The sequence below is a fragment of the Cheilinus undulatus genome, linkage group 11 (genome assembly GCF_018320785.1).
Source record: "Cheilinus undulatus linkage group 11, ASM1832078v1, whole genome shotgun sequence".
Taxonomy (NCBI): domain Eukaryota; kingdom Metazoa; phylum Chordata; class Actinopteri; order Labriformes; family Labridae; genus Cheilinus; species Cheilinus undulatus.
In genome coordinates, this window is record NC_054875.1 from 38,964,331 (window position 1) to 38,987,061 (window position 22,731).

Below are 22,731 nucleotides of genomic sequence, written 5' to 3' on the forward strand. Positions count from 1 at the left end.
TGATGATATGCAGATTTATAGTCACTTTTGGCTGATTTTAAAGCATTTTGAAGGTACCCCTGACAACGCCAAAGGGCACCCCAGGGTACCACGGCACCCTTGTTAAGAAAGGCTGCATTAGGACATGAAGGAGGGCCTCCGCCCCCCTCTGAGTCCACCAGTGACATCATTTGTTTTACTTGAAAATATGATCAGAAATAAGTTTTACATTTTATTGATCTATTTCATGCATGTAGTGAAATGCTCTAATGCAGTAGTTCTCAACCTTTTCAGCCTGTGACCCCAAAAATAAAGGGGCCAGAAACCGGGGACCCCCACCGCACCTGAAGGTGGTTGAACACAGCCATGCACAATCAAGAATAGTCAAGTGCAGACAATGCCGCCCATAAGGGGGGATAAAGGGGGGAGCTTTCTGGGGCCAAGCCAGACTTGGGGACCATGGAGGTCAGCAAAATCATGGTTTATTGTAAAGTTAAGCTGTGGTATCCATGTCTTATATTTACCTGAATATTAACCACTTCCATCAATAAACAAGTATCTAAATCCCTTTTGTTAAAACCAGAATTAAATGGGTTAAAAATGGCTAAAATAGGTTAACAATGGCAAAAATGGTGGGAAAGGTGGTGAAATTGGATTTTAAAAGAAGCAGAAATGGGTTAGATGTGGCAAAAAGTAAGCAAACGTGGCAACAAAAGGTTTAATTGGCAATAATGGTAAAGTTGGATTAAAAAGAGGCTTGAATGGCTTTAAATAGGCAAAAATGGATAAAAAATGTGGTGAAATGGGATGAAAAATTGCTATAACTGAGACAGAAAAATTGGCAGAAATGGGTTAAACTGGTAAAAATGAGCATATCAAATAGTGAAATGTGGTTAAAATGGGCAAAAATGGGTCAACAGAGGCAACATTAGATGTAATGTGGAAAGAATTGGTTTAAAAGTGGCAAAAACAGGCAGAAAAACAGCGACAGGAAAGGTTTAAAATGGATAAAAATGGGTTTTAAGTGGTAAAAATGTACGATTTGCAAAAATTGAGGAAAAAAGTGTTAAAAATTGGTTAAAAATGGACAAAATTGGTGAAGAGTGGCAACAATGTAATTGAAAAATACATATTCTTAGTTTTTTAAGGCATCTGAAGACCCCCTCTCAGTGTCTAGCGACCCCCATGGGGGTCCCGACCCCAATGTTGAGAACCACTGCTCTAATGGACTGAGAATTTTTTTGCTTCTTGGAATTTCCTCTAGGTGCTCCTGAGGAACAGGAAATCGCTTTAAAAAATACTAAATTCTAAACAACTACATTTCAATTTGGTGCATCTTAAATTAGCTGTTGTTTTATTTCGCTTTTGCTAATTTGGCAGATTTTCTAGATTTTTCCAGCAGCAATTTGTTAAATGAACGGTAACTGTAACTGTAACACAGAAACTAACTGGCCAAATCTGGTTCCCACTGTACTGTAGGCTTTTCTGCTTATCTTAGCTTATTTTAGCCGTGCTCGGACCGTTAGCCGTGCTCGGCAGTGCTGTAGCCTTCACTTTCAGCATCCTCTCTCTCCATCATCTCTATCCGTTCGTGCACGCGCACGTTGGGCCGCCATGGGGTGTTCGGGGGAGGGGGCGGAGCCAGCGAACTGCTGCAGCTGTCCATGGTTGCGTAGTGGGAGCTAGAGAGGGTCCGGGTACGTGCGAGATGCAGCCATAGTCACGCCACACTGCCTAAAATTACAACCTGCTGGGATCGTTGGTTTTGCAGCGCATCAGAGCCGAGTGAAAGGTGAGCGTGAAAGATGCATGTCGATCATTTTCTTTCCTCGAAACGCTGCCCCTTGCCCTTGAAAATAAATGCTGACGATCCATCCCTATCTTGCATCAAGAACAGGCCAGGAAGCAAACCAACATGGATGCTGTGCGCTATAGCAGTGCTACCGATGATGCTTTCACAGAGATTATGCTCCTAGCATCGTATTCTCAGGGTTTAATCCTTCTTATAGACAATTTACAACGAGATGCGAGTTGAAACAAAGGAGGATCTGACACACCCAGGACAGAACTGACTGGTTTAGAGGGGGAAATGCTGAAATAGGATGTACTGGGCTTCAAATAGACCAGTGGCCATTCATTTCTGTCACGATGACACCCATTCGGAAGCAGCTACATTGTCAAGAATAGCTTAATCTTTTTTTGTCATGCAGCAGCAGTTTTGTTAAGATAAATCTTTTTCCTCTAGCAGCACGTGAAGATGTCAGCGACTGATTTACTTAGAGCAGTAAGAGGGGCAGCAGCCCTGCCAAGATGCTTTAATTCAAGTATAATCATTACCATAGACAGCATTTGTCCAATTTCATTAAAACAATTAAACTGCTGTTATAAACCTTACATGTCTCTGTCATTCCAGACTTATGTTCACATAATTCAAAAAGAAATGGGTGTTTCTCCATACACAGCTTTCACAGGGCAGATGTATTAATGGAGGCCAGCTGTTGCCCAGAGGATTCAATCCCACAGACCTCATTTTGGTCTTGGTATTTTTAATAGGTTTATATTAAGTTAAATTCACTATCTTGCCTCCTGGATTTGCTCATAAAGCACTTCATGCATCCCAGTCAGTGCATTTCTTTTCTGTGTCTTTCCCAAGCTAGTGGACTTGAGGCATCATGGCTGAGCACCAGAGGCAGCGCTCTCTGTCCACCGCCGGGGAGTCTCTCTACCACGTGTTGGGAGTGGAGAAGGTAGCCACGACGGATGATATTAAGAGATCTTACAGGTAAGGCTCCCTCCATCGTGTAACTTGTGCAATGATTCAAATATATGCTCTGCTCATGTTAATATTTTTGCTCTTTTCTGAAATGTTGCACACCAGGAAATTGGCGCTGAAGTTCCACCCTGACAAGAATCCTGACAATCCAGAGGCAGCTGATAAGTTCAAGGAGATAAACAACGCCCACGCAATCCTAAACGACCCCACAAAGCGTAACATTTATGACAAATATGGTTCTCTGGGACTATATGTGGCTGAACAGTTTGGAGAGGAGAATGTTAACACTTACTTTGTCCTTTCGAGCTGGTGGGCAAAGGTAAAACTCAGTTAAATACTACTTGCTTTTTCATCCTAAAGTTTTATTTTTGGCGCTTCATATACGAATCTTGTTGCCTGCAGGCTCTGTTTGTATTCTGCGGCCTGGCCACCGGCTGCTACTTCTGTTGCTGCCTGTGCTGCTGCTGTAACTGCTGCTGTGGAAGGTGTAAACCACGGCCTCGGGAGAGCCCGGACCAGGAGTTTTACGTGTCTCCTGAGGACCTAGAGGCTCAATTGCAGTCTGATGAGAGAGGTGAGAGTGAATTACCTGTGTTGGCAGTCTTTTATTGTAATATAAATAGGGTAAGCGGTGCTAAAATCAAACATTGTTTGTGTTTCTTAAGTAGAGGCTGGGGGTGACCCTATAATGATGCAACCATCAGCCACAGAGACGACCCAGTTAACATCAGATGGGTACCACTCCTACCACACTGACACCGGCTTCAACTAACCTCCTGTCCCCCCTTGACAATCCTGGCCTGCGGTCCTGCCTGCTTCCCTGCTCCACCTCAGTGAGAAGAATAAAAAGAGGGGCATCCATCTTTCCACTACAGAAAGAGAGCCATGCGGAGGAGAGGGACTAGTAAGCATGGCCCATGAAAGGAACTAATGAAGTCACACCCCTTACACCACTCCCTGATTGGCCCACAACGTACCCCCCTCCCCCCCCCCTCCCAGTGCGAGAAGAAAAGAGAAACAGCGTAATTGTTTCCTTTTTGTTTCTTCTTTTGTATTTCTTGGCCTTTAACCACACAGGTCGCCTACCCCCCCCCCCCCCCCATTTTTCCCTCTCCCACATTTTGCATCATGGTGTAGCATGCACTGTTTATCAAACATGGTCTCCAGACTTTCTTTTGTCTTTAGCAACATTTTTACTTTGCAAGACTCATAATGTAGTACGTGCAATATCTTCAAATGAGTACAGCTCACAAGGAGGTGAAGGAGGAGGGGTTGATTATATTTTATGCTAAAGCTAAGGAGAGCCATGGCTCAGGGAGGTGCAGGTTAGAGAGATGAGTTGTTTGCTGAGGCGGTTGGTGCCATCAATTCAAAAAAAGTTGTCATATATTTGTGCAATTCTTACTTCATGTGTACTCTTTATTTTAATGCCACCTGCAGTTGTCAAACCTACAGTATGTCTTTGGCACTGTCTTTAGTGAGATCCCCTGAGTGTTTTTTATTGTGAATTATGAGATTGTTTCAAGGCGCAGAGCTTTATTTGCAGTCAAAACCGGCTGCTGTTATATTTTCTACTTTAGTTACTAGTTAATATTGGCTTTTTGTCATTGCCTCAGCTCTGTTTCAGCCTGTTCTTGCAGATTTGAGGTTGAAAGACATTTATTTACTGCTATATTGGTTTGCAGTTTCAGCCCAGGTGGATTAGCTTATTTATCATTAATTTATGTAGAGCTGTTGTTTCATTTAAGCCTAACAAGAGTTAGGATGGCATCCTTTGTAATTTGTTTACAGTTTGGTAAAGAATCTAAGGCTTTATTAGAATATTATGATAAAGGGCCGCTGTCTGCTCCCCTTTGTATATATAATCTATTCTCCAGATGTCACAACTTAATGAGATTGAAATGCATTTATTAAATCTTATTGTTGAAATTCTTGTTTACTGAATGATATATAATGAAGCCAAGAAGCTGCAGGTATTCCAGCTGTGAACATGCAGGAATGATGATCAGCAGCAGCAGCAGCCCTGGCTCAGAGGGTGACATGTTTTTAACTCTAAGCTGTCTTGAGTGTATTAAGTGGTTAATGTAATGTGAGAAAACATGTGACGCTCTTCATGGCTGGGAAATAAAGCTGACATGGGAGTATGTTAGGTAGTGAGAAAAAATGATTTTTTCATCACGTTTTTAGTCCTTGTGTTTTGAACTGAAGTCTAATGACTTTGACATTTTGTCCGATGCTGTGATCGTTTATCATTGTTGACTTTTTTGAATCCTCACAGAGTAAGAAGCTCGTACGGCATATCATGTGTGAGCCAGTGCTACAGGCAGCTCCAAGTAAAAGTGACTCTAGATTTTTTCATATTATTGAATTTGCATATATTGCAACACATTTGCAAATTTGCCATAAATTGCCATGAACATCTTCGCCACTTTGTCAGTTTTCATAACAGCTACAAATGTGTTTTAATGGTTTACAATTGGTGAGCTCCTGTCGCCCACCCTCTGCTATTAACGGTATGGATGTTGACCTCTGTGGCCCTTGTATGATGTTTCCTGTAACCCTTGATTCAACATAGATGTTCCTGTCATGGCTTTTTCATTGAGATACTGAAAAATGCTACTGTAAATGTTCTAAGTTGAATGCACTGTGTGTTGAAAAAAACTATAATAGATCAATGATCAGGAAATGACTCCATAAAAATACAACATAGTATATAGTGTAACTATAGTGAAATGGTTATATGATGCATTTTTGGAGTTTTATTTATTTCATACTTTGTCATGTTTCAAATGATGATCAGCTATAATTTCAATGGTATGGTGTTGTAATGTAACCATTACATTTTGCAAGGAATGATTTAATGGTTCAGGTCGCTTGTACATACACTTGGCCCATATAAAGTATAAACCTTAACGTTTCTGTTGTAGCATGGTAATTGTGTGTCTGGAAGAAAACAAGTGGATCATTGATCTGATTTGCTGTTGTTGAATAAATGTTCCTGAACATTGTGTCCTTGTCTTATTTTTCTCACAGGGAGAAAAACACTGTCAGTTCTTGTTGGTATTGTTTGAGAAAAAAGATCTGACTGCACTGATGAAGGCTACAGTGACTGATCTAATGTATAACAATGAAAGACATACAGATTAAATCACAGCACATAAACACTGGTGGCAGTAAGCATGGATTAAAGCTTAGTTTTGTTTTTTACCTTCTTCCATTTTAAAAATTCAACTTTTTGATTTTTATCAACAATGTCCCATTAAAACAGGGGTGTCAAACTCAAGGCCTGGGGGCCAAATCCGGCCTGTGGTACTGTAATATCCGGCCCACAAGATCACAGCATATTTCCATTAAAACTGGCCCTTCCATATGAGGTCTGCAGATTTTCCCCAGTATAAAAATGTAAACTTGTACCTTGATAATTAAAAAAATCCTTCTTAAAGTCATCAAAGTCTCAAAAAGTAAAAAGTGAAAATAAAGAGATAAAAAACAGGAATATTGGAAAGAAAAATTGCGCTCTCATTTCATGTTTCTGAAAATTATGACTAAAACTTATGATTTTGACTTTGTATTCCATACTTCAACCTTTTCAAATCATGGTTTTTACTTTTTATATCATAATTATTTTTGACCTTTCAGAGTCACAGTTTTAAATGTTAAGTCATATTTGACCTTTTTAACTCATTATTTCTTTTTTTCCCCTCATATTTTGACCATTTCAACCCCTAACTTTGGCTGTGTAATCCCATATTTTTACACTTTAGACTCTTACTTTAACATTTTGACTTTTAAACTCATGCTTTTGAATTTTATCTCATATTTTGACTTTCCAAACTCATGAATTTTACTTAAAACACAATGTTTACCCTTTTGCTTTTGTGTTCTGACCTTTTATGTCAATGTTTTAAATAATTTTCTTGAACTTTAAACTTTTGACTTCAATTTCAAAATGATTTATTATTAGTGCTTTATTCATATTTCATTACTGGTGAAAGTGAGGTTGAGAATTTATAGTTAAATGTTGACCCTGTTAGGTTCTCAGGTTAGACCTAAATCCAGAATGTGGCCCCTGCTGTGATTGAGTTTGACACCCCTGCATTAAAAAAAGCAAACATTTTTGTGATTCTACTGTCAAACTGTCTTCAAGATCACGCCAGGTCTACCCTACATGCAGGGTTCCCATATGACCTGGAAAACCTGGAAAACAGTGCACTGATTTTACAGTCCTACAAATGGGAAATGAGAGAAAAGGCAAAATGTTTAGGAAAATCTGCTGCTGCCATAGAAGTGAAACATTCTCCTGATTTCATATCAGAATTTCTCAAAACATAAAATTATCATCTTGGAGCACTTAATTATGTGGAGGATCAAATCAAATAGTAGCGGTAGATTCTGGACAATAGTTTTAAGAATAGGTTACACACTAGCAACAGCTCCAGTACAGTGTCATTTTGTCGACTAAAAGTGTGACTAAAAATCTTTAGATGACGATCTTTTGTCCCCATTAAAAACAAATAATATACAAAAAAATTAATATATCTTTAATGACTAAAACTTGTACAAAAAGTAGGTTTAGTTTTCATGAAGGAGAATAAAGTGTTGTTTTGTTTTCTTTGTACATTTAAACCTGATATCTCCCCCCTGCGGGTAAATCCATCCAAACATGATGCATCTGTAGCTCTTCTGCCTCTCACATGTAAAAAAAAATAGATAAATAAATTAAAAAAAAAAAAGCTGGGATCCCAGGTTTGGCAGAGTGTGTACAACACACAAGTATAATTTAGCCCCAGATTCAGGAATGAGACTAAAGGTTTTGCCAAAAAGTAATAACTAGAATATAATCACTTTCTATGGACCATAACTGGACTTAAATGTTTTCAAGTTTCCGTTCACTAAAACTACAAAGAGTAGAAATGACTAAAATGGTATTAACCCCATAAAGTTCTGGAGGCCCACTGGCAAGCTGGCAGATTTTTCTTGCAACTGTACAGTAGTTTACTAAATGTAAACATAACATGTTATACACCAGTAGAAAGATCAGATTCCCAGCATTCTGACCGTTTAAAAATATCAGATTAAAATCACCACAGCAGCCGCAATTGATGCATTTGTCAGACAACAAATAAAAAATTAAAGAAGTGGCACAGTTCACCACAAGAAGCTATCCTGATCATAATAATCCATCAAAACCAGCCCTGCTGCATCAAAAAGAATCCACACAATCTGAATCCAGTCAGATATTTGGGCCAAAAGCATGATTTTATCTATAAAGATCCACGGACTGGTTTTGTTTTTAGTAGTCTGCTGTATTTGCAGTAATAATGTCTATTTTTTAGGCAGTTAGCTATGAGGAATACTATACAGACAAACATCTACCAGCCTTGATCCTTTTTGCAGTTGCCAGTTTGAAAACACCAGGACTTTTCCTCATAAAAACAGATGTAAAAGACTCATTTTCTGTCTTTTGTTATCAACTTTGAACCTGAACTAGCTAAGGCTTCATTCTTTGGTCCAGTTGAGATTTTCAGCTAATACCTCCCAGCTCCAGACATCTACAGGCCTCTGTTTCACTATAAACAGTCAGACAGGGAATTATGTGGTATTACTCAGTACTTGTAGAAGCTACAGTCAACCTGACAGTTTGGGGAGGAACTTCAGAGTGTTACCTTTCTAAAGACACCTTGCTTTTGCTTTTACTCTAAATGGTTCAAACACAACATTCAATTTAATTTGGGTATACCTAGGTGAGACTTTTTCACTCATTTCACCTGGAATACTAAGTGGTTAAGACTAATAAACAGTCTAATTTTAAGAGTAAGGCTAAAATTAAAACTTGCTCTCAAAATTAACACTGCTCCACTATGAGGAAATAGCACAGTGGAATAACCAAGTCTGACCCATGATATGAACTGTGCAAGAAAGTTTGTTGTGAACATTATAACATAATTTTGAGTGAGGCAGGTGCATAAAACTTTAATCAGCTCTTTAATTTTTATAAAGCCTTTTATTAACTCTGATAGAATAAGAGTAAAATCTGAAAAATGTATGTGCAAAACCATTATTAAAACATAGCTATATTAATAAAATAAGTGCATACACCTGCGGGTGTATTTGCATTAGTCTGTGATCTATCTGGCAGCATTTGTAAGTATGTAATTGTGCAAGAATGTATGTTTCTGGTCATAAACTGCACTTTTTTAATCAGACTTGATGGAATTTCTAAAAGTATCTAAATGATAAATAAGTCAGTTCAGCACCATTTAATGTGATATGTAATGACTGTTTTCTGTAACAGTGAATCTAACTGATCTGACTTTTTTAAAGAGAAAATGCAGGATACTACACGGGACAGTACAAAGCTTAAAAGTGCCGTGCTGTAGATTGAGTTGCCTTTAAGTAAAATGTGTTTAAAAGGTAAAGGATTTAGTAACATAAAGCAGCAAGACGCTACACAAATTAATATTTTAAAAAAAGACACTTTTTTTAGTTCTTAGTTAAGAAATTTGACCTTTTGCCAGAGCATAAGCAATAAGTGGAGAACATCACTGTTCTTACTTGTATTTACAACTTTAGGTGACTGAACCCTGAGCTCACCTGCCTCCAGATATGAATGTGATTTGCTCAAGTGTGATGCCACATGTTGCCAGCAGATGGAGACATGTCTTTAAGTTCTACCAACTTATCAGTGATCTAAAAAATAGATTAAGATTATGCCCAAAGAAAGATTTGAATTGTATCTTATTTTCTCATTCCAATGCATACTATGTGAAATAAAGTTAGAGTGTAAGGGAGAGACCGTAATCACAATCATTACACTGTCTGCCAAACCAGCAGGCGCTTTCATTTACAACAGATCTTAAGTCTGTGGGATAAACAGGCTGTACATTTTTCACTTGTTTACACAGAAAATTAGTACATCACCAAGGGGTTTCTTCACGCAGTCAGGCCGACGTAGCTACTTCTTTATGAAAAGTTACTAGCCACTGAGCATTTCCACTGGCCACAGCTGTGTTGACTGGAAACTATGTGTGAGAATGCAAATTGGGTATGTCTGGTATGAGATGAAACACATGCTCCATTTCCTTCTTTAATGGATACTAAGTTTATACTAATATTAAAACTTTGACTTTGAATTAACGTTATTCAAAAAAATCAGAAATGCAGCTGGTTTCATCTAAATCTCACTCAGACAAATATCCATCAGAGAATGCTGAGGTTGGGACACTGATAAATTCCACTGGCCAATGTGGCTAGTTGAAGTCAATCTGGTACGTGCCACAGCCGGAATCCACCCGCATTTGGCTAGTTGGCCAGTGCAAATGTCAAGCCCTGAACACAGTCAAAGTCAATATGAATATAATTATTCTTAAAACCTTAAATTTTAATACAGGTTTCATGGATGATAGATGAAAATGATTTCATATGGATACAAGCTGGAAATAGCAATATTATGCCCCACTCCAGTATGGCAAATGCTGGTGACATCTACTTTAAACAGCTTTTTTTTTCTTTTTTTTTTTTTTAGCTGAAGACCATTTTTAAGCTGAAACATTTTATCATTGCCAGGGTTTATTTCTTTCTTTTTTGTAAAATATTAAGTGCAATGATAAAAGGCTGATATACCTGAAGAATGTGTCTCAGTGCATGTCACCATTCTGTCTTTTATAAATGATTATGTCATAACACACTAACACAATCCTTTTATTTTGTGTGTTTTTGTCTGGTGCTGTCTAATTGTTTTTTTTTTTTTTTTTTACAAGTTTTGGTTGATCTTTAAAGATGCTATTTCTTCTGCTGAGGCGCTTTAAATTGTGTTAATAGGTGTGTTAATGCGCCATGAGCTCATACATATGATGGAATTAAAGTGACCCTGTTTGGAGAGTTGAAAATGTGGTCACACTAATCAAAATACTTTTTTTATAACTAATAAATTAAGGAAATGTACGTCACATTGTGATTTCTGCATGTGGTAATATTAAATGATAAAGAAACGACCATCATTAAAGCTAAATGAGTGATGAATGTGGCCTGGAGGATTCTCATTCAACATTTCGTGTTATAACAGACTTATTTTGTATATTTTAAAATCAACTCTTATTGCTGGATGACTGTACACTTTATACAGTGCACGTGTGTACGCCTGTGTGCGCGTGCAAGGTTTGTGAGTAAAGCTATGGTGTAAACAGCCTCATTGATCCTGTTAGCTGCTTCCTCCTCCTCCTCATTGAGCAGAGTTTTGATGGGGACGAGAGGCAGCTAAATCGGTCAGCAGTTAAAAACACTCCGAGTTTAAAATGGCAGCGATGAACCGACCAGGTAGGACCATCTAAAACAATACATAGAGGTTTTACTAGTTAGGATTAATTTTTTACATGTATCTTGAATCGTCTGAGTCGCTGGAAATCCTGATTTTATTGCTGTTGTGCCGTCGACGATGGCTAACGGCTGGTCCGTGCGCAACAGGTAGCCAACGTTAGCTTTAGCTTTAGCTAGCTTTATTTAGACAGTCAAGTGAGTTCAGAACTATGGACAGCTCCGACCGTTTATAGTTACCGTATTTTAAGATATACTACCATTTATTAACGGTTGGCTTGTACTTATTACTCATGAGTAAACTAATATAAACAAATATAAAGTATACTATACAAACGTAAAAAGTTAAACGCGTTGTACTTAACCTATGTAGCTATGTAAGTATCTCACTAGAAAAGCTTCATTTGTGAGCTTTCATTGACACTCTCCCATGTGTTACTAATTCTTCCAATGTATAATGTTTATTTTTCCTTTGCGTCTTTGTTAGGTTTCGGTGCTACTTCTTCAACCATGAACTTCCCTACAAGGATATCAGAAAATGGATTGTCACCCTCAGAACTAACTGAGGAGGATATAGACAATCTACGAGTTGAACTAATAAAGGTGATTCAACACAATATGTTACCTTAAAGGCTGTTAAAATAATAAAGGTTTCTGTGATCAGAAAAATAAACATGTCTAACAGTCTCTGGTCACTGCTTTGTTTTTATAGAATTTGCTGTTTTGTGTTTTCTCCCCATAGATGGAGGAAGAAATTCAGACCTTGCGGCAGGTGCTTTTTGCCAAAGAAAGATATGCATCAGACATCAGGAGGCAGCTAGGCATGGGTCCTCTCAGTAACATCAAACATAACCTGTCCAAAGGCTGGCAGGAAGTCCAGACCTCATCCCCGTAAGTTGCATTTTTTGACCAGTTTGAATGAAACATTTTCACTGTTGCGTAAAATGCCAACACGATCTGTCGTATGGTTAAGCTCCACTATGCACCTCCACTGTCTTATCTGATTTAAGACACCCTGCTGGCAGGGCGTTTGCCACGCATTGTCTTAGTGTGGCATGGTTACATAACCACACAGAGTACACTAATTACTAATAGCTGTTATGGTCTCCGCCTTAAGTCGAGGTAATAATCTACAGAGCTGTGCATGTCCTGTTGTTGTTTCAGATATCTCACAGCCTCGGCCACTTTGGATGACATCAGCCATTCCAATGCGTGAGTGCTAATCATGTTTTCTGTTGTTTTTGTACGCTGCTCACATGTTAAAAAAAAGGATCCACATAGAAACAAGTGATGGGATTTTGCAGGTCAAGTAGGATCTGTGGCCTGTTAATAGTCTTACAACTTGACTTAGCACAAGGAGCAGTAGTATTAACAAGCAGCCTGAAGCGCTGGTTGAACAGACAGATGCACTGTTACCACCACTGTACTGTATATCAACCTGTTGTTAGCTGATTCATATCTGTTCTTAGAATGGGAAATATATACTTTTCTGTTTTCTCTATGGTTTCTCCTATTTATAAGTTAGCACTGGAAATGTGTTGTTTTCCTATCAGTTTCTGACATATAATGCTCTTTTTTTCTGCCTTTAGATATTTGAGGACACGGGAGGGTCTCTCTCATGCAGGCCAGGTGACATCTTCTGCTCTGTCCAGTATGGGCATGGTCATCACAAGGAGGCTGGCAGTGATGAGGTATATACTAGAGAGGCCTAGCTCTTACTCTTTAAATCCTGAAAACATAAAGTTCTGACAAAAAAATATATATTTGGCAAAAAATAAAAAAACAATCATAATTTAAACTAAAAAAAACTTAAACTGAAATCAAAAACCTTTTTTAAGAAAAAGGGGAAAACCACAAAATTAAGATTGGTAATATCAAAACAAAAAAATGTTTGTTGTCTATTTTGTTCTTTTTTTTTTTTAGCAAAATTTCCTCAATCTCCAACACTGCTTTTTGAGTGCCGAAAAATCACTTTCTAGCAGATGTTAACCAGGATTTGACTTTAACCAAATTCTTAGTATTATTTCAATCAAAGTATTTTTAAATCAATTTTCTACATGTTAACAAAATGCAATCTGCTATACATCTGGATACAATTTTTACTAAATTTAAGGACAGAATCCAATCCCACATGTTGCCCTTCCCTTTTACACCAGTTATAATCATCAACATAAGATCAAACTTCAACTATCAAACAAAATATCTAAGGGATTCATCTTTTTCACCTGGCTCAGAACTGGCTGCCAAATGTTATTTTTAATGGCAATATTAATTCCTCAACATCCTGGCTCAGTATTTTTTCTGTGACTTCTCTGTGAAGATGTCAACAATTTAATGAAGATCCTGTTTTTGAGTCTATGAGGATAACTGAGTTGTCAGGCAGGGATTCACTCAAAGTTGGAGGGCTTCATGTATTACATTTTGGTTTAGCGAGTAAGCAAACATAATCCAATCACACTAGTACAGCTGGACGTCTGCAGCGCTATCTGATAAGTCTGTTGTTCTCACCCATGCGGTAACACACGCCTGTGTGACGTCATCTGTGTATCTTTGTTTATCTCAACAGAGCTCTACCTCTCCCGAGCCCACCACGGTAAGATCTGAGAGCAGTGACCACTAATGTCACTGAGTAGACTGAAAAATTGTGCTAAATGTGTCCCAGTATGTGTGAATGTGCTAGTGTGATCTGAATATCAGTAAAGTAGAATATAGCTACTTAACAGTTGGCTTCATTTTTGTACAGCCAAGACTTTTGCAGAGTGATATGGGGTCTACTGTATAAAAATGACCTTTCTAGTGCCATAGTAGTTTAGTATTTAAGATAAGAAAAGTTTTATCTTTGTTGAAATTGTTGGTCCTTTTATTTTTTAAATCACAGTTTGCTTCAGTGTAAATTGATTATGCTGTAAAAATTACAGCCAGTGCAGGCTAGAATTTCTTGTATTCTTTAACGTATTTTTACAGTTGAGCTTAAGATATATATATGCAATGAAAAAATACAACTATATGAAGAATGATTGGTTGAACCATCAAACCAAAGCATTTGTGTGCTTGTTTTGATTGTAAATCTTGTATTTTTTCAATGTTTTGAAGTCTTACTTGCCACTAAAAAGCTCCTACTGCCTCCTTCCTACTTCTTTCCAGCTCCCTGAGCCACAATATCAGTGTACCAACCATGAGGTACAACTTTTTTTTTTGCTGCAGTTTCTAAATTATCTGCTGCAATTGTGGTTAAGAGAACATTTTGTGACCTTATCTTCTTGCATCTCTGTAGACACTCAAACACCTTCAAGTCATTCGAGGAAGTGGTTGGCAGCGTGAAGGTAAGTTATCATGTCAATCAAGCACACAATGTTCTTCCTGTGTTTGTGAGAATTGATCACCTGTTTTTCTGTGTCAATCACAACAGGACAGAGTGACTGGCAAGTCGACAGATAACGGCACCACCACCGGGTTTGAAAGAAGATTCTCACGCCACAGCACATGAAAAAGACCCTTGAAATAAATCACAGTGAATGAGTACTCAGTGTTTTCATAGCTTGTAAAGTTATGAAAAATTCTCTCTCCCTCCATTGTTCTTTTAAATGTGTTCATTGTTATTTCTGACTGCTGCATTGGTACAATTCAACTCATAGAATGTGTGCCGTAACTTTTAAAATTACTGTCAACTTCAGAGTAAAAATTGTATTTTAATATGTGAATATGTTGTTGGATAAATGTAATTAAAGATATATTTATTTTGACATAACAGAGCAGTGTACTTCTCTAATGAGCCAAGTTGCTTACAGTATGCATTCATTGACATTAATTGTGACATTAACAAAACAAAAGATCATTGAAATGAAATATTTTTGTACTTTGAGACTTTTCAATTAAAGTCAATTGAATGGTTTGTGTGTTGTATTTAATGCTCATTGAACTTTGTTGAATTAACTTAGGTCAGTTATTTCCTCATTTTCTATTATGACTTTAGGTGGCACTAGAGGCTTCAAACATGCTAGCAGGCTTGTTTTATAATGTGGAAACTGGATGCAGCAGTTAATCCATTTAAGTGAAATCAAAAGCGGATACATAACCCAGCTAAGAGAAATGCAGAGATTTCACAGGTCAAGTTATACAACTTTAGGAATATTGTATTAAGTTCAAGGCTTTACTTTGATAGCTGCTTAGGAAGTCTTCATAATGAAACACAATGGGAGCCTTCTCAACAGACAAAATATTTTAAAACAAAACTAATTACATAATGTACTTGGAAAAAGGTACAGTAAAGTATCACAAGAGAAAAGTTAACAGTTTTAAAAAAAGAAGAATTACACATAAATAGCATTGCTGTCTAAAGAGTAGGTGCTTGTACACATGTACATGAGAAATGTTTAATACAAAATTTATTAACATTATTTGTGTTACTGTGGTTTTCATTGATAAGGATTTGCAACTGCGTTTAGATGCTGTTATAGCTTTTACCAACATATTCTACTAAAACAGGTATTTAGATGGAACGCGAAAAAGGTGTTCCCTGACCGGGAATCGAACCCGGGCCGCGGCGGTGAGAGCGCCGAATCCTAACCACTAGACCACCAGGGACAGTTAAGCACGTAGAGAAATCGACAGTTTTTGTAGGTACATAATGGATTCCATTGAATAAAATGTGTGGCGTCGATACGTTAACCCCATCGACCTTACTTTTCTTTCAAGAGAGTTCTAGGTAATCAAATCAGCCATCTTCAACAACCGGCATTTTTTGCCTTCGGACGTTAACGTCTGTGATGTTAAGGCAATAACAATACCGCCGAATACAACTTTTTCAATGTCCCCAAAGGTTAAATAGCATTTCCACAAAAACTTTCAGTCAGACTCGTTCATTTGACCAAACTAACTAGGCTACCGTCTAGAACTGTGGAGCATTAGCTCGAGTCAGATTCCGCGTTAAAGTTAAGTGCATTTCTGGGGACATACACCGCAGTCTTCATAGCTCTCAGTGAACAGACACGCTAGAATACGTAGAGCTATCTGACCACTACTGAAGGTCGACCTTGCCCGTTAGCCTCTGACATCAACGGGTTAATTAAAGCCTCTCCAAAGCTTCTCTTGTTGTCTGGTGTCATTGAGTTCCCATGACTCCTAACAGACGAAAAGAACAACAGCACGTTCTGTAACTCGAGCCGACACAGTCTCCGCCCCGTGCCTCAACAGCACGCGCCGAGGAAGGACCCTATATAATCCTGGTCGTCCTTCCACCCACTCAGTGCTAGCAGGTAACATTGACCGACAGGGTCAACACTGAGAGAGCCTCCACAAATGGGCCACTTGTAACAACTAACACCTCTTCTACTTCGAGCCATCCGCACCTTACAACCGCAACAGGAGCAAACATCATCCTCATCACCTTCAAGGTAGGTCTGTTATTAAATGTCAGTTAAGCTCTTATTCTGTAAATATGACCTTCCATACACGTTTACAGACAGGATGTATGCTCAGGGATCATACTTAACTGAGTTTCTTTTATGCAAAAGTATTTACTACAAAAAGTTAACAGATGTCATTTTTCAAATTTCTTTGAAAGCATTCATTAATTTGGGCACATAGAGCTAGTATACCCAGTTTCTAGGTAAAGTTGACCTCAAGTCAGTCTATAAGGGGTGTTTATGTGTCAGCACTTTGTTTTTCTAGACGCTTACTTGTCTGTCCCTTGAAATCCCCAAAGCCATCTGCTGTTCACCTGCTGCTAAGCTCTACAGCCTTCAGCTGGTTCTCAGACCCCAGACAGATAAAGTGTTCTAGTTTCAAGAGTCTGAAATGCTTGCAAAACATGAAATCAGCTCTCAGATAATGATTTTCACTCATTTTCTTACATGAGAAACATGCTGATGAACTATCAGTGCATTCAAGAAAGAATAAGCTGAGTTTTAGGGGTTATTTTTGTAATGTCAAAGTGTGAAAAGTCTTTTTTTAAATACTCTTCCAATGTAAATTTTTTCTTCATGGCAGTCTTCCATGGTCACGGATCCATCCCGTGCACCAACATATCAGCGTTCAGCTGGACATGTGCATCCACACAAACACTGTGGTTATCTGAGTCGTGAGAAACCAGATTCTCGGAAGCAGCTGCTTCTGCATTTATTGCACAACAGTGAGGGCCTCTGGACAGCAGTGGAGGGACACTGAGAGCATAGATGCACGTAGCAAAAGCTTCACCGAGTGATATGTGTGCAGCAGATATGCTTCTGTATATGGTAGCTGAAGCACTGATAAAGAAAAAAGCAAGCAATATAAAATCAAACAGGATCAATTGAAAATGTTATTCTAAGCCTAATTGTGCCTTCCCTCCATTTCTTTTCCAGGTTTCCATTTTCCATCGTTAAGCGGTTTTTCACCTAAGGTCGGAGAAAATGGCAGCAATTCCATCAAGTGGCTCCCTCATCGCCACCCATGATTACTACAGAAGTGAGTCAATCAGCCATGTGCATGCAATTATTCTTTACAGCCCTGCTCTTGTATATTTCTTTCATTCTTTTGAGTGCTTTTACTTAAAGAAAGTGTTTATGTTTTTATTCCAGGGCGCCTTGGGTCTGCCTCCAGCAACAGCTCCTGTGGAAGTGCAGAGTACACAGGAGAGATCATTCCACACCATCCAGGTAGGAAGAAAGAAAGAGCAAGGCTGAATTTTAGTCTTTGAAAGCCAGGTTCTTGCCTAAAACACATTTTCCCTCTGCAGGACTTCCAAGACAAGACTCTGGCCACTGGTGGACCTCATTTTTCTTTGCAAAACCAAACCAGCCCGGCATGCAGAATGGATCAGAAAATCAAAAGTAAGCACTTTTATACATGCGCGCAGCCTTCTCCTTTCTGATAATTCAATCAATGATGGCTTAAACTAATGTTCCTTTTTGTGTGGCAGGAACAGAAGCTACACAGTGGCTAACGGCCAGGTGACCTGCATTGCCAGGGAAATGGTTTTGAACAGACAACTCAGCGAGAGTAGTGAAAGTGGGAAATCTGAATCATCAGCAACATCTATTTAGACCCACCCGCCTGCCCCCCGTCCCGCCCTGAACCCCCCTCATGCCTCTCTCACCCTCAGCTTGCTATCCAACTCATAGTCCTCCACAGGAGATGAGGATGAAGATGGTGGAGATGAAGGTGCTCGTATCTTTAGTAAATAGTTTGCTTTTCATATTTGCCTGTGTATAGTATCTTTTTATTATGACCAAAGGTTAAAGATATCAAGTGTGTACATTTTTTCATTTATTCTTGTATCTTGACACTGTTGATGAAATAAAATGCTTAAAGACAAAAACAAACCTGATGTTGATTTATTGATGACACGGAGCGTACTGGTTATGGACTGGATGGAGAACTTATCACCTCTCTTCACCATTCTGATGCCCAGATTGAACTGCAGCAGTTGGTCTTGACCCCATCTGTTTGCCTAATTGCAATGGTTACTGCAATGTGATTGGCTGATTATATATTTGCTTTACTGAGTAGTTGGATGGGTGTACCTAATGAAGTGGTCGATTAGTGTACATTTAGACAGTATTCTCACTCAAAAGCAGTAACATCTGGAAAACATAACTAAAACAAAAGTAAATTAGAGTTAAAAACTTTCAAAATAAAGGTCACATGCTCGCTAAATTTCCATTTTTGATTGGTTCATTTAATGTTGGGTTGTTTATATTGATAAATATGCATTTTACCATATCCTAAGTACCCTACGTAGTGTTAAGTGGAATACGTTGCTGAATGTTGCCTGGACCCAAAGGCCCGATTAGGGATAGAGTTGGAAATTAGCAACAGCTGTGACCTCTGTGCACCAGTTAAATGTCATATTCTATATTGAAACCATGCAAAACTACATGGCATCTGTAGTTGATAGAGTTGCGTCTTGATTTCTTCATATCATTCACTATTTTGTGTATCAAAGTTGAACTATTGCGAGCCTGTGTTAACACGGCACAGGATCCTGATTTCAACCTATCCCAGTAGCCAATAGTTCATCGTCAGCTCACATTACAGAGAGATGGTAAACTTTTCAGGGTTCCAGTGTGGCAGGATAAAGGACTCTATGCTTTTCCGAAATTTACATTCAGATTAAGGCTGAGTCCCATTTCTAGCTTTTACCCCTTCCCCTATATTTCGAGTGCCCCCTTGCTTCTTGAAAAAGAGTTACAAGAGGCTGTGGAAACTTCCATTCTGAAATGGGATGACCCTTCAAGATTCCTCGTATGTCATCAGCAGTCACCCACGGCATTTACAATAACAGATGCAACAACAATACTGGACATATCTACCATGAGACAATGCTTTTTCAAAATCAAAAGGACCTTGACGCATTGAATCAATGCTAAAGTGTGATGCTGGATTATTGTCAGCGATTTCAAACTTTATTTACAAGAAAACTACTGACATTTAAACACTCCTTGAGCAGCCATCTTGCTAATGCGCGGCAAGGCATTCTCAATGATTTTTCACAACACTTGGTTTGGAGTTTGCCTCTGGAAAACCCCCAGCATTCCCCGCGTACCCCTCCTTACAAACAAGAATCAGGACATCCTACCCTCTGGAACGAATATGCAAAGTGCTGGGGTGTAGGGCTACTGGGGAGTCGGGGCAAGGGGTATATTGGGACTGAGCTTTAGCCATGTGATCCATATGGTGTTGAAAATTCTCACCAAATTCTCAATATTAACTGCATCATATATAAATACCTTTTTTTTAACCATTTACTAAAACTACATAAGCACTGAATGAGATTATCCAAACTCTCTCCACACAGACTGTTCTCCTGAATCCAGCCAATGCCTTTAAAAACACCAGTATAGGATACAGTACTAAAATGCATTTAAATATCCTTTAATGTCAAGTACAACACAGGTGCATCTAAAAAAAATAGATGATTTACCCATGATTTATTTCAGAAAGTTACATTTCAAGCTTTAACCCATTATAATTCAAAATGTGGACCCTCTAGAACAGTGTTACTCAACCCTGCTCAACCAAAGAGCCAACTGTTGAAAAATACCTTTGCAAGAGCCACAATCTAAGTGGTGAAAAGTGGCAAAAATGGGTTAAAGAGGTGATACAAATAAGCTAAAGGTGGCAAAATATGACAAAAAATGAGAGAAAAGTGACTAAAATGAGCAAAAAGCACCAAAGAATGGAAAAAATGTGAATAAAAAAGTGGCATTCAATGGCAATAGGCAGCTTAAATTGGTGAAATGTGGCCAAAAATTACAAAGGAGGGGTAAAGAAATTGCAAATAGCAAAAAGCAGGATAAAAGAGGCAAAAATGGGCAAAAAGTGGCAAAAACAAGTAGCAAAAATGGAATTGTAATTAATAATTAGTTTCTAAGGTCAGAGTTTCCCCTTTTTTAAGGTTTTCTGGGGAATAATATTTCAAATTCAAACAAAAGAGCCATAAATCATCACAAAAGAGTATCACTACTCTAGAACATTACTCTGATGCATGCACTCATTTTTGAGATGCACGTGTTTATCCTGTGCAGCATAAGTCAACAGTATCTGCATAGCCACAAACTGGAGCATGCTTAAATGAGGCCAGTGTCTGTGTTTGCACACTGCCAATAATACTATTACTGTTGCGCTTATCTTTAGGCCCACTCACCAAGGCACAGGTGCTTCATACCAGGCTGAAGCACACTTGTCCCCCTCCCCAGGCCCCCTCAGGCCTGCTGCTCAAAGCCCAGCCAGGTCAGATCATGAACACGTCATCTGATACACACAGTTTAGAAGAAGCACGGTCTCACAGAGTCAGCTCAGTTGGTTCTTTGCAGATGACGTCACGTTAGGGGAAAGAAGTGATTTCTGCATAGAGGAGAGCTACTAAAAGGCCACCATTTTTTCAGCTGTTTACAACCATTCACGACTTCCACATTACCATAGAAACCACTACAATCTTCTTTACCCACCACTACAGTACTTTTCTATTCCAACATGACTGTGCTCCAGTGCACAAAGACGGGACTATAAAGACATGGTTTGATGATTTCAGTGTGGACTGGCTGGCATACAGCCCTGACCTCAACCCCACTGGGCAACTTTGGGATGAACTGGAATGGAGATTGCAAGCCAGGCCTTCTTGTCCAACATCAGTGCCTGACCTCATAAATGATCGACAAATGAATGGGCACAAATTTCCACACAAACACTCAAGGATCTTGTGGAAAGTCTTCCAAGAAGAGTGGAGGCTGTTACAGCTGCAATACTTTTGTCCATATAGTGCTAGTTTTAGTTTTTGTTGTATGTATTTTAACATTTTGATATTGAATTATTGAGCCTTTTAGTCTGACTCATTTTGTACTGTCATGTTGGATCAACTTGTCATCATATTCTGACTTTTCTCAGTTGTACTCCTCATAAAGATTCTTCATTTACATACAAAATCTTTGGATAGTGATCAGGATTCGATCAGAGAACTCTAGATGGTATTTCTATGTTTCTACGATGTTGACATGCCTCTACTTAAAACCAGGATGATTTCATGAGGACACTCCCAAAACCGGTTCCCAGCAAGCTAACTAGAGCACACTTAAGTGTTCTATGCCCCAGGTCTGGATCTGAAACCTGTTTTTATAATGATAGGTTGGCATGAAGCATAGAAATCTGCTTTGTTGAAGGTTTTTGATCATCTGTACGTGGTTATGTCTTTTTTTCTCATCTTAGCCACTATAATCTGTGCCAAAAAGCTTTCACCATCTAGCTATGGTGTCCTTATGGATATTCAAGTATGCTAAGACCTGTAAATTTAGTCAAACCTTAGGGTACTCGGGTGTCTCAGGGTTAAAAGAAAACATGTTGGGAACCAGGATACTTGTGTGCACGTGAGAACAGTGTTTGCAGCCACACCCTCATTCAGGTATTGTTACACCCATACAGCGGTTTTTAATCTTCAAGTTCTAACAATACTTGTTTTATTTCCTCAGGTGTACTCAAGGCCGCCCATAAGGGGGGATAAAGGGGAGAACTTTGTGGGGCCCAGCCAGTTGGAGGGCCCATGAAGGTCAGGAAGATCATGGTTCATTTTAAAGTTAATCTGTGATAACCATATTTTATATTCAACCTAAACAACAACCACTCCTACCAAAGCAACCAAAAATTAATTTTATTCATTTATGCTGTACTACAATATAACATTTTCAAAAAGAAAACCCCCCTTTTCTCAACACAGACTTATCTTATTTTGGTAATGTAAAACAGTGTGGATGGACACATTGAACTAAACCGTTAGGAAAGTATCAGACTAATATCGTTGACAGTGTAGTTCAAACTTCATCGCTAAGCCATGATGTGCACAAACATCAGGATACCAGAGAATAAAACAAGCAACTGAGACAACTTTAAAGGAAAATATTTAAATAATTGTAAAAATAAAAAGGGGTGAAAGTGGCAAAGAGGGGAACAATGGGTTAAAAGTGTCAAAAATTGGCATAAAAATGGCAAAAAATGGACAAAAGTTGGTTAAAAGTGGAAAAAAGCATCCCAAATGGACTGAAAGTGTAAAAAAAAAAAGGCATCAAAAATGGGTATGAAATGGCAATATGGGCAAAAAACTCTAAAACAGGTAAAAGATAGAAAGAAGATGTGGAAATAAAGAGTTCAAAGTGGTTAAAACAGAGATGCCAAGCTGGAGAAATGGGATAAAAGTG

The 22,731-nt window shown here is 38.6% G+C and overlaps 3 protein-coding genes and 1 non-coding gene across 5 annotated transcripts; 3 read left to right on the plus strand and 1 right to left on the minus strand.

Annotated features, from left to right (window-relative positions):
• Positions 1 to 1,638: 1,638 nt before the first annotated feature.
• dnajc5aa (DnaJ (Hsp40) homolog, subfamily C, member 5aa) lies at positions 1,639 to 5,704 on the plus strand. Of its 2 annotated transcripts, none has more exons than XM_041798642.1 (5): positions 1,639 to 1,771; positions 2,633 to 2,761; positions 2,858 to 3,071; positions 3,155 to 3,326; positions 3,418 to 5,704. In XM_041798642.1, exons 2-5 carry the CDS (start codon positions 2,652 to 2,654, stop codon positions 3,522 to 3,524), a joined length of 603 nt encoding a protein of 200 aa, XP_041654576.1. In that variant the 5' UTR covers positions 1,639 to 1,771; positions 2,633 to 2,651; the 3' UTR covers positions 3,525 to 5,704. The 2 variants fall into 2 exon arrangements, with proteins under 2 accessions (XP_041654576.1, XP_041654577.1); XM_041798643.1 differs by having other exon boundaries at positions 3,421 to 5,704.
• Positions 5,705 to 10,992: 5,288 nt separating this feature from the next.
• LOC121517965 (tumor protein D54-like) lies at positions 10,993 to 14,827 on the plus strand. Its single transcript, XM_041800089.1, has 9 exons — positions 10,993 to 11,068; positions 11,553 to 11,668; positions 11,808 to 11,956; positions 12,230 to 12,277; positions 12,655 to 12,756; positions 13,632 to 13,658; positions 14,210 to 14,245; positions 14,340 to 14,388; positions 14,475 to 14,827. The coding sequence occupies exons 1-9, from the start codon at positions 11,047 to 11,049 to the stop codon at positions 14,550 to 14,552; spliced, it is 627 nt and encodes a 208-aa protein (XP_041656023.1). The 5' UTR covers positions 10,993 to 11,046; the 3' UTR covers positions 14,553 to 14,827.
• A 750-nt stretch (positions 14,828 to 15,577) lies between these two features.
• trnae-cuc lies at positions 15,578 to 15,649 on the minus strand. The gene has a single exon. It is a non-coding gene; the product is annotated as a tRNA-Glu (tRNA).
• A 646-nt stretch (positions 15,650 to 16,295) lies between these two features.
• Positions 16,296 to 18,362, plus strand: ppdpfa (pancreatic progenitor cell differentiation and proliferation factor a). The gene is made up of 5 exons (XM_041799763.1): positions 16,296 to 16,458; positions 17,407 to 17,509; positions 17,623 to 17,700; positions 17,781 to 17,874; positions 17,964 to 18,362. Exons 2-5 carry the CDS (start codon positions 17,455 to 17,457, stop codon positions 18,085 to 18,087), a joined length of 351 nt encoding a protein of 116 aa, XP_041655697.1. The 5' UTR covers positions 16,296 to 16,458; positions 17,407 to 17,454; the 3' UTR covers positions 18,088 to 18,362.
• The last annotated feature ends 4,369 nt before the right edge of the window (positions 18,363 to 22,731 follow it).

Excerpts from the sequence above, each read along its gene's own strand:
- dnajc5aa (XM_041798642.1), top strand. The coding sequence starts at position 2,652 with ATGGCTGAGCACCAGAGGCAGCGCTCTCTGTCCACCGCCGGGGAGTCT. Across the intron at positions 3,072-3,154 it reads TTTCGAGCTGGTGGGCAAAG|GCTCTGTTTGTATTCTGCGG; the intron begins GTAAAACTCAGT and ends TGTTGCCTGCAG. Across the intron at positions 3,327-3,417 it reads ATTGCAGTCTGATGAGAGAG|TAGAGGCTGGGGGTGACCCT; the intron begins GTGAGAGTGAAT and ends GTGTTTCTTAAG.
- LOC121517965 (XM_041800089.1), top strand. The coding sequence starts at position 11,047 with ATGGCAGCGATGAACCGACCAG. Across the intron at positions 11,069-11,552 it reads GGCAGCGATGAACCGACCAG|GTTTCGGTGCTACTTCTTCA; the intron begins GTAGGACCATCT and ends CGTCTTTGTTAG. Across the intron at positions 12,278-12,654 it reads GACATCAGCCATTCCAATGC|ATATTTGAGGACACGGGAGG; the intron begins GTGAGTGCTAAT and ends TTCTGCCTTTAG.
- ppdpfa (XM_041799763.1), top strand. The coding sequence starts at position 17,455 with ATGGCAGCAATTCCATCAAGTGGCTCCCTCATCGCCACCCATGATTAC. Across the intron at positions 17,510-17,622 it reads CACCCATGATTACTACAGAA|GGCGCCTTGGGTCTGCCTCC; the intron begins GTGAGTCAATCA and ends TTTTTATTCCAG. Across the intron at positions 17,875-17,963 it reads AATGGATCAGAAAATCAAAA|GAACAGAAGCTACACAGTGG; the intron begins GTAAGCACTTTT and ends TTTGTGTGGCAG.